Source organism: Dipodomys merriami, unplaced genomic scaffold (genome assembly GCF_024711535.1).
Source record: "Dipodomys merriami isolate MVZ:Mamm:240054 unplaced genomic scaffold, mDipMer1.0.p SCAF_158, whole genome shotgun sequence".
In the NCBI taxonomy this organism is placed as follows: Eukaryota; Metazoa; Chordata; class Mammalia; order Rodentia; family Heteromyidae; genus Dipodomys; species Dipodomys merriami.
In genome coordinates, this window is record NW_027202915.1 from 1,319,103 (window position 1) to 1,330,176 (window position 11,074).

The 11,074-nt window shown below is 47.8% G+C and overlaps 1 protein-coding gene across 3 annotated transcripts in view; it reads left to right on the forward strand.

The window, feature by feature from the left end:
- The window catches only part of Cnst (consortin, connexin sorting protein), a 63,741-nt gene extending 55,446 nt beyond the window's left edge, over positions 1–8,295 (forward strand). For all 3 annotated transcript variants that reach the window (XM_070023192.1, XM_070023191.1, XM_070023190.1), the window contains exons 10-11: positions 4,919–5,054; positions 5,969–8,295. In XM_070023192.1, coding sequence (XP_069879293.1) covers positions 4,919–5,054; positions 5,969–6,174 — 342 coding nt within the window. In that variant the 3' untranslated portion in view covers positions 6,175–8,295. The remainder of the gene's footprint in view (positions 1–4,918; positions 5,055–5,968) is intronic.
- Positions 8,296–11,074: the final 2,779 nt, after the last annotated feature.

Here is an 11,074-nt window from a genome sequence, read left to right on the forward strand (position 1 = left end):
GCAAGAGCCACCTGCACCTAGCAATAACTTGGTTTTATAACAAGCTCATTTTGCAGATTCTATGTAAGACGCCAGTGGAGGTTTGAGGGGAAGGGTAGAGTTGGAAGAGTCATGTTCCTGCAGATGGGGAAGGCTTCCCAGATGGCTTCCCTTCAAGCACGCTTTTATTCACAGAGCACCCATAGCAATTACATTAATTACAGCACAGACTTGCTTTGTGTTCTCAGTGGAAGAGCTTGGTGTATTTTGTTTGGCTAGGAAGGCAATTTGCTAATTGAAGTAAGTGGAAAACAAATTTAGTTTTGAAGCTCTGTTTTTGAGATTTAAATTATCTTTTACCTTTTTGAGCATAGGTTTGGGCCCTGGGTCTGATTCTAGCACCACAAATAAACATATATACCAAAGATTAAAATTCTTTATCATTTAATGTAGACAGTGGTAACAGGCAGGCTGTATATATTATATACATCTACACCATACATATAGATATATATGTACACTATATATTATATACACTATACATATTACATATGCATATATACTATACATATTATACATGTGTGTTTATACGTACACACATACATACACCTTTAGAGAGTAGTGTGGAGGAGACACATTGCTATGACCCATTTTCCTTAGAAACATTTGGCTTCTTTTAGAGCTGACCCAGCGGGACCATCATGGAGCTTGGGCTTACCTGCCCTTCAGTCATGGAGTAAGGTGCACTGTGGCTGGCACAGTTGCTCCTTAAGTTCTGGATGTCTGACTGCCCTAGGAGGCGAGTAAGAAGTCTTGATTAAGGGCAGGTCCAAGAACCCCGTCTCAAAAATAAGCTACGCCCCCTTGGCTGGCGGGTCCTGTCCTCAGCTGGCTTCCGTGGCCCTTGCTCCATCCATGTGTGTCAGGGACCACACAGACAGAAAAGGAACACCAAGGAAGATGCATGAAGGAGTGACTCGGGAGCGGCTCAGCCCCGGCTCACACCGCAGAGGCCTCTGTGAGGAAGGAAGGAAAAAAGAATGCGGGTTGATTTTTTTTTTTTTTAGCAAGAATTAAGGAAGAGGTCAGAACAAATCTATCCCACATTACTGTGATTTTTCACTTTGCCTTTCTCTTTCAAAATGTTGCCCAAATCATGGCTCAGATGACACCAGATTCAACCAACAATACTGTCACAACCCCACACACACACCCGAAAAAGGTTCCCAAGTTCATTGTCAGCCATAGCAAATACGGAGGGACCTGGTGAGATTCACACCGCAGACAGAGACCCCTTGAGGCTGAGCAGAAGCTGGGCCGGGCTGAACCACTGTTGGCCTACATCCAGCTCTATGCCTGAGTGTTGTCCTTTGAGCCTCTCAGCCTGCCAGCACCTGTTATCCACACCCCTAATGTCACTTGGTTTAGTTCGTATTTGTTTCCTGATTTTACAGATTCAAAATTCAAATCACAAAGATAAGTACTGCACAGCAGTGAGGCTCTGGGGCCCATCCTGCCTCTGTTTTCTCTTCCTTACAGTACTGGAGTTTGAACTCAAGGCCCTGCCTTTGTTTGGCCAGCTCTCTACCGCTGAGCCACGCCATCAGCCCTTGGGGAATTTTCAGTCTTGCATTTTTGCCTGGGGAGCCAGTCTCATACTGCAGTCCTCCTGCTCCTGCCTGTGCCCAGTAGCTGAGATTACATGAACACAATACTCCCTACGTGTTTGTTGAGATGGGGGTCTCACTAATTTTCTGCCTTAAAAAATGGCTTGACTAGCTAGGCGCTGGTGGTTTATGCCTGTCACGCTACTCAGGAGGCTGAGATCTGAGGATTGTAGTTCAAAGCCAACCCGGGCAGGAAACTCCATGAAACTTTTTTTGGGGTTAGTCTTGGGGCTTGAAATCAGGGCCTGTGTGCTGTCCCTGAAATTTTCTGTACAAGGCTAGTGTTCTGCCACTTGAGCCACAGTGCCACTTCTGGCTTTTTCTGTGTATATGGTACTGAAAAATCAAACCCAGGGCTTCAAGTATGCTAGACAAGCACTCTACCACTAAGCAACATTCCCAGTCCCCATAAGATTCTTATCTCCCATTAATCACCAGAAAACTGAAAGTAGCGCTGTGACTCAAGTGGTAGAAGGCTAATCTTGAGCTGAAGAGCTGAGGGACAGCACCCAGGCCCATATTTCAAGGCCCATGATGGACAAAAAAAAAAAAAAAAAGGTTTGACTGACCTTGAACTATGATCCTCCTAGTCTGCACTTACCAAGTAGCTGATATTAAATCTGTGTACCATCCCAGCCTTTCAGAACTGGTTAAATAGGATTAATTTTAAGTTAAAACAGCTAGATGTATCGCTCAATGGTAGAACATTTTCTTAGCATGCACAAGGCCCTGAATTCTATCCCAGCAACACCAAATCCTCAAATCTCCCCTAATGTCTAGCAGTAGTGGTAGTGGGATATATCTGTCATCCCTAGGAGATAGGAAGATCACTTGAGCCCAAGAGTTAAAAACAAAATTAGACAAAGAACAACACCACATCATGAAAATAAGCAAACAAAAATTCCGCCCTCTCAGAATACATATGGTGAATACATATGTCTTGCAGGGAAAATGGATAATGATAATATCTCAGTGGCAATATATTGTTTAACTTCCATTTTCAATCCTTTGCTTCTTAGAAACTTAAGATTTCTTTCCCTCTTGTAAGATGATTTGTTTTTAGTGTTGTGTGAACAAGCCCTTTAAGACTATTTTACATATTTGTGCTTGACATTCTGGTGTCATTAAAGTAGTTTTCTCGGAATAAGGACATCTTAAATATGCAGTTCCTATAAAAAGACTAAATTGCTGGTTTATTGATTTTTTAGGATAATGGTTTCTATAGACCTGTGTTGTCAGAAGCCCTGTGGGAAGGCCATCTGGAGTTGCTTAGCCCTAAAAGCCCTGAATTATAAAAAAAAAAACTAATGGAACCTGTAATATTTTTGCACAGCACAGTGTGAGATTGTTGGCTGGAACTGGAATCATGATGCCTTTGCAGGCAGTCCTCGCCGAGAGTGCTCTGAGGCTGCAAGTCGCTGCCGTCCAGCGTGCGGCCCAGGCTTCTCCTGTGTCATCACCCACAGACGGTGGAGAGCGAGCGGGACGTGAACTGCGTCACCTCTGTGCTGAGCCCGCTGCGCAGAGGCCCTGGCGCAGCCTCTAGCCCCCGAGCCTGTTTCCTTCCGTCTTCCTCTCTTTCAGCTCCTGAATTACTTTGGTTTTTTTCTTTTTTTGAGATACAGGGTCTTGCTCTGTAGCCCAGGCTGGCTTTGAACTCAAAATCTTACTGCCTTTTCCCAGAGTGCTGAGCTTCCAGCTTTGCTGCTTTATCTATTTTATTGTTCAGGTGACATATAGAGGATTATAGTTACATAGGTCAGGTAACGAGTTCATTTCTTTTTGAACAGTCACCTCTTCCCTTGTTTCAGCTTTGTTTTTAAATAAGAGGTAGGATGTAAGCTAGAGAGAAGTGGCCAAAATGAAAACTAGAAGGCAGTGTAGAAAGAGATAGCATTGGGGGTAGGAGGTTAAAGACGTGTTAGCTTGCTTTTTCTGTAAAGGGTCAAATTCTGAATATTTTAGGCTTTAGGCTTGACTGGTTTCTAATTAAATTTTACTTACAAAAATAGGCAACCAAACCAGGCAGGGTAATACACACCTGTAATCCCAGCACTCGGGGGCTAGGCAGAATGGAGAGTTGGAGGTCATCCTGGGCTTCTGTAGCAAGACCTTGTCTCAAACAAAAAAAAAAAAAAAAAAAGCAGGTCTCTTCCCTTGGTCTATAGTTTGCCAACCTGTGCATACAAAGTAATGTCTCTATAGTAAACCAGCTCTAAGAGAAATTCTAAGAGAAGTCCCCAAGATATTTTGAGTATAGAACATTACTTAGTAAGTTCTGTTACTTTCTCCGTAGTCTTTTGATGTTAAAAGTTGTGTGTGTGTGTACATACTTGCACACACATGCTGAGGCTTGAACTCAAGGCCTTGCTTTTTGAAAGGCGCTCTGCTGCTCTTTTGGGATAGGTCTTGTGCTTCCCCTTGGCCAGCCTGGACTGCATTCTGCTATCCAGGGTTTCCCATGTCACTGGAATCATACCTGGCTCATTTGTTGAGACTGAGTCTTGCTTCCTTTTTATGATCCTCCTGATCTCTGCCTCCTGAGTAAGTGGGATTCCAGGTATACACAACTCGGTATTAAAGATATCTGAAGTTTCACGTTTATTTCTTAAAATCTGCTGATGAATGGAAAAGCGGGTTGAGCTTCTGCCTTGTTTTAAGTAAGACGCAGCCTGGTGACACTACACAGAGCAATGTGTGGTCGGTTCAGCAATGCTCCCGGGGGAGCCTCAGCTCCGCACCCCCCCCCCACCGCCACTGGCCTGAGTGTCACCTGGGGCCCGATCCTTGGGTCGGGTCAGGGCTCAGGAGAACCCAGGGTTTTGTGGGGGCTATGTCACCCGCACAGAAGTGAAGGTTTTAACCCTGTTAGATTTGGGGCATTGTAAATTTTTTCTATAGAAAGTAGATGCATCTGCTGGGGACCCGTGGCTCACGCCTATAATCCTAGCTACTCAGGAGGCTGAGATCTGAGGATCTTGGTTCAAAGCCAGCCTGGGCAGGAAACTCCGTGAGACTCTTATCTCCAATAAACCACTAGAAAACTGGAAGTGGCGCTGTGGCTCAAGCAGTAGAGTGCTCGCCTTGAGCTGAAGAGCTGAGGGACAGCGCCCAGGCCCAGAGTTCAAGCCCCACGACCAACCAAAAAAAAAAAAAGTAGATATATCTCCTAGAAAAAGAAACCTGAGTTGCTGTTGAATCAAATTGGCCTGTTGTGGTTCCATGAGGAATATTGTTGATACTTGCCCCTCCCGTTCTTCTGCCCCTGCCAGGTTGTCCCGGCGGAGGGGCTGGTCTCCATACTGAAGAAGAGGACTGGCTCTGCAGGACCGCGTCCCGCCCAAATGCCGCAGAGGCCGTCCAAGCGGAGAGTGAGGTTCCAGGAAGCAGAGGACCACCTGGGTCCAGGTAACCCCCGCCGGGCCCAGCAGTGCTGACGGCAGTGTTCACTGACCCTAACACCGCCGCATGACGTGGGCTTTGCCTACGAGATTTGTAAGGAGTTTAGAAGCCTGGTTGCTTTATCTTCTTTGGGAGACACATTTTAAAAAGGAAACCATCTTAAATTATTTTGCAACAGTTCTGCACAAATAAGTAAACCAAATCCAACTCCTCAGCCTGTAGTCCTCAGCATTGAGAACTCATTTCATGCCCTTTCTTCTTCTTTCGTTTTATATGACCTTCTGTTTTTGTCATCTTTATAGTGACCAGATAAAACTCGTGCTTCGTGTGGGTAGCTCGTGCACACACGCACTCACGAGCGGTCTGTGCCGGGGCAGAGTGCCTCCCGGAGGGGAGCCTGCTGCCGTGGCTCGGCTCTCTTCAGGCGTACACTCAGGCGCCTGCTGCAGCCAACAGGGCCGTTGTGTGGGTGCAGATACAGGCTTCTCCAGGGCTCGGGTAAATCAGGGCAAGTAGACATACGGCCAAGAACCTGCCGGAGTGTTTCTCGCAAGTGTGAAGCAGCTGCCTCAGGGCGATGAAGCTGCCTGGCTGTGCCGGGCAGAGCTGTGATGCTGCGGGAGGCCTGCACCTGTGTGGCCCGCCCCAGCCTCCTCCACCCGCAGCTGCCCATGTTGGCCGCTCTCTTGGCCTGAGTGAGAAGAACCCAGGTGTGGGATTCTCAGGCCACTTCACTTAGCCACCTGTGCCACACAGTCACTGACTTAGGAGAGAGGGACTCAAGGCCGTCATTCTAAAAGGAAATGAGCAGCATTGCCTCTGACGCTGTGGGGTCTCAGGAGCTGCGCTAGTGTGAAGCTGGCCTTCCTCTCTCGGTTTGCCTTGCGGTGACCACACCTCCTCCCTCCTCTCATTTGCAGATGAAGCTGGAGGCGGCTCCTGTATCTTACTGCTCCTGCTGTGTGTAGCCACGGTGTTGCTCAGCATGGGCGGCACAGCGCTCTACTGCACTTTTGGTGACATGGAGTCACCCGTCTGTACGGACTTTGCAGACAACATGGACTTCTATTACACCAAGTTCCTTCAGGGAATGGCAGAAGTCAAACATTGGATCTACCTCTCCTAGGACCTGTCAGCAGGGACAGGCTTGCTGGCCGTGAGAATGAAATGCAAAACTTCCTGAACAGCTTTTGTTTCAGTTCTGAAATGCCCCCTTCCCAAGAACGTCAGAAAGAGCGGCTGGGAAGGGCGATCCGAAGGGCCTGAGAATGGCCGTGTGAGGACAGGAGTGGTGCGTGGGACACAGGCCCGCCGCCGGCTGCCCCGGGGCTGCGGGGCACTGTGCACAAGTGGCCACACGGCGCTCAGACCCCTTGTCAGTGGCCGTCCACGACCTTCTGCTCACTTGCTGGTTGTAGCTGTCACTTCACTTTCTCACGCAATAAGCTGGTATGTCACCAAAAAGTTACCTTATGGTTTCAGTGTCATCTTTTAGTTAGCCTTGGAAGCTGTGTAATTTTGGCTTTTGCATTGTTCCAGACTTCATTCTCCATTTGTAAAATGGCTGTGTGTACAGGTGTCTATATGTACACCTGTGCGTGGGCTTCAGTTCCTATAAGCAAATATTGAGCCCATAGTAACAAAGATTATCTTTATTCTTTTAACTTGACTATGATGTGCAGGCACAAATCTTTGAAGAAGGCTTAGATGAACTATAGAAATAGTGGCCCCAACATGAGAGACAGACAGATGTGTGGCAGTTAACTTGATTGATGTGCCAAGAATTAACCATAGGCCTGAAGGCAAGACTAAGGAGTTCCCTGAGTCCCAGGCAGGAATTCCCCATGGACTCCACGTGACGCCCTGAGTGCTGGACCCTTTTCCACCCAGCAAACCACTCACTGAGCACCTAGTGTGTTCTGAGACTCTGCGGACTGGAATACCATCATGCGAAGGATAAAATTCACACTGGATGTCCACATAAAAGAAACCAGGGCTTCAGCAAGTGAAATCAAACCACCATCTGTAATTCAGTTTTGCAGATCTCTAATCTGTTTGATGTGCATTCTATCGTGGCTTGATTTAGACCCTAGTTGGTGGTCTAAGCAGAAATTCAATTATACCTTATTCACATAGGCCAGTGTCGCTTTATTTAAATTCCTCATTCAGTGGCCTTTCCTTCAGTAAGGTACAGTAGCCTGACATCTAGGAAGCCTTGCTTTGACTTTTTATATCTTAGGCAGCACTTAAAAAAGCAAACAAACATGAACTATAGTTTTTTAGCAAGTGTTTTTCTGTCGGCATCATCAGAAAGGAAAAGGGAGACATGGATTTACATTGTGACTGGCCGGCTCAGTACCTCCCTGCCTGCTTCTGCTTATTTATTTAGGCCACGGAATCTTAAAGGGCTTTTTGTAGAGGCTGAATGTATGTTCCTGAGCATGCATTCACTTCTCCCAATGCCACATTTAATTATGGTTTCTCTATCATTTCAGTTCCGTGTGTTTTTTAAGTTGTTTTCGCCTACAATACTGTTTGACTTGTCTATCATGAACTGTAATATTTTCAATGGTTGCAGATCAAAGTTATTTATTTAGAAGTGTACAAGATAAGAAATTTAGATTCCTTATACTGAAGGCTGATTTTATTAGAAGATTATTTTAATGTCTTATAAATTTTAAGAATTTGTAATCGAATTGTATGTAAAATAGTAACACGTCCATGGTACTATCCAACGCAGTTCTATGAACATCACTTGGGAATTTCTGTAGGGTCTCCTTGTCACAGACAAACCCCTTCTGCTTCTGCCCTTGTCATTTCCAGTTGCAGGAATTTGACAATCCTTCTCCTGAGAGAAGTTAGAGTTGCCCTCCTCCTCACACCCTTGGGTCAAGGTCAGAGACCCCAATAATCTCCCCATGCGTCCCCTCACAGTATCTGACCTGACACCTGCGGGGCCCTGCAGGGCCTCCCCTTCCAGGAACAGCAAGGAGCCCGGGGCACCCTGATGTCTCCCTCAAAGGAGGTGTGAAATCTCACCTAGAAAATGATGGCAACTCTTAGAAATGTAATCATCATTTATTGCATGACTTGGAGCAATTCACCTGGTAATGAAAGCACATAAAGAACACATTGGTTTACCAAAATGCAATTTCTTCTCTCAACTGTCAACTATTTCTACCTAGTCTTCCTTAAGAACTGTATTGGAGGGCATCAAATCAAGCTTGTGATTTAAAATCTCCACCAACCAAGTGTCTCAGAGACTTTATTTGAACCCTGAGTGTAAAAGAAAAGCAAAATGACTTCCGTAATGGTCCAGGCCCCCGGAGGAGCCATCTGTTTGGGAAGTCTTCGTGGGTCCCTAAGTAAAGCCTCCTTCACTCCCAAAATACTCCCTTACCCACGCCTGCCAGCCCAGCAAAGCCCACTCGAGAACCTCCTCCTCCCTGGCAAGCTAAAGTCATCAGGCAGGAAGTCATTAGTGTAGACTTGGGGTGGGAGACTTCCTCTCACAAGGAGGGATGGACGCTGGCTCTTCTGGAATGAGAGGAGGGGTGAGAAGCCGGGATGAAGAAGGGGTTCAGGGCAGGGGAGGGAAAGCAGGGAAGGAGAAGAAACAAGAAGGCAGCTCTTAGCCTGCTCTCCTCATGCCAAGCTTAGATCTGTATGCCCACTACGAAGACAGACTGAACTGTTATCTTACGCTCACCTGGCCTATATTAACTCGCTTCAGTTCTTTGGGCTCTTTTTTGTTTTTTTTTGTTTTTGTCAGTCATGGGGCCTGAACTCTGGGCCTGGGCGCTGTCCCTCAGCTCTTCAGCTGAAGGCAAGCACTCTACCACTTGAGCCACAACACCCACTTCCAGCTTTTTCTGTGTATGTGGTGCTGAGGAATGGAACCCAAGGCCTCATGCATGCGAGGCAAGCGCTCTGCCACTGAGCCACCTTCCCAGCCCCTTGAGCTCAGTTTTCATAACTCCAAAATCTATTTTATTTTACATTCTATCATGTTACCTTCACCTTTAAAAAGAATAAAAAGAGTGAGCTGGGTGGGCACTGGTGACTCAGGCCTGTAATCCTACTCAGAAGGCTGAGATCTGAGGATTGTGACTCATAGCCAGCCTGGGCAAGAAAGTTCATGAGATTCTTATCTCCCATTAGCTACCAAAAAGCTGGAAATGAAGCTGTGGCTCAGGGTAGTAGAGCGCTAGCCTGGGGTACCTTCATTCAGGGGCAGGGCCCCCAGGGCCCAAGGTAGTAGGGGCGCATGGCGTGTGGGATGGGAGTTACCCTGGGCTTCTCTGGCAGCCCACTTGTGTGTGCATTGGTGCCTGGAGTTGGCACAAGTCCAGGCTGTCTGGTTGTTGCACAGAACATACTAAAAATTGCTATGTATCTGGAATTCAGGTGCCGTGGGAGTCCTGTGGGTTTTAATATGACGTTCCTGTCAGCGCTCTGGTATGGCACAGACACTGAGGCGCAGCGGGAGGGCTGATGGTGCCGGAGAGCAGCGGGTCAGTCGCCGCAGCCTCCTTCCCGGCCTTCCTGGCCTCCCCTGCCACGGCTTCCAAACAACAAAGGTCATAAGGGGTCAGAAGTTTATGATCTCTTTTTATTAGCACATGGTTTTCATTGTGATATTTCTGTACTGGCATACGAGGTACCCAGCACCTTCACCCCCTCCTCCCTCTGTCACTCTCTCAACCCTCTCCCCCAGGGAGTCAGAATTTGTTGGCATTTGAGATGCTCAGAATTGGGGCTGGCATGCATTGGTGGGACACCTGCCTTCATACGCACAAGCCCCGAGTTTAAACCCAGTATTGTCAGAAAAACAAAAGCTTCTTAGGTCTCTAGAATTTCGTTTTTTATTCGCAAAAAAAAGTGAGAGCTACCTGAAATCAAACCTCTTCCAGACGCCGTGCTGCATCTCCCACGGGGCCACTTTGCGGACCAGACCCACGCGCTTTGTGGAGGAAGGGTGGCCGGTCCCGAGTTCTGCCTGGGCCCCACCACGGATGCTATTTTCACTAGTATTGCGGCTTCAGTAATTGTGGAAAGGGGAAAAATAACTATTTGTAACCCAACAGGGACAAGTAAATAGGTGAAGCCTGAGTCCACCTCAGGACAAGAGAACCCGACTTTGGAGCCTGTCTTTCAAGACCACAGCTCTTGCTTTGCATGAAGGGCTTTTAAAAGGGGTGAAAAGGCTGAGGCAGACCTCTGGCAAACTAATACTGGTGCCTGACTTCTGCCTCAGACTATGCGCCTCCTGGAAAGAATGGGTTTTTAGTCGCCTTCTGTGTACATGGCTGTTAGTCCTTCTACCCGCCGGCTGTCTGAGAGCAACCTGGATGAAGTGGTCCAGCCTCGTGTGGGCCGGGTATGGGCCTTGCCACTCTGCCCCTGTGATGCCGCTCTGCCGGCTCACCCCGCTCCTGTCCAGCCTCACACACTTCTCAGGGCCGTTGGGCCAGGTGCGGGCAGAGGCCCTGAGCTGACGCAGTCATACCCACCCGGATCCTAGATGTGAGGGACAGCAAGACGAGGTGGCGAGGCACGTGCAGTGGTCTCTCAGCCCCGGCCAGGCGGCCCGCTGCTCCTGAAAGATGACCGAGAAACGTCTGCTACTCACCTCGCAATTCTAAGGTCTGAGGTTACAGTCATGACCCACGTGCCACGGTGCTTTGGGCATGAGCAGAAGTGAGGTTTCCTTTGAGGGACATTCACCGCCCACAAGGCCCCATCTCTGACAGGCTCTGCTACCTCCCCAAACTACAAAGCTGGCCCCACCAGGGCTGTGAGGGCAGGAAAGAGTGGATAAATGCTGTCAGGTCAGGTCCGTCTCTCCGTTTATATAAGCTGATGAAATTCTCTCGTTTTTCTCGTTGGGGGATTTTTCCCTCTTCCCCTCTCTTGGATGATTTAGATTCCCGCCTCTGGCAGCCACACAGAGGCCTAGCATTAGGCATTTGTTGTTATTCTTACTTTCATTTTGCTTGGGGCCTGGGCTCTGTCTCTGAGCTTCT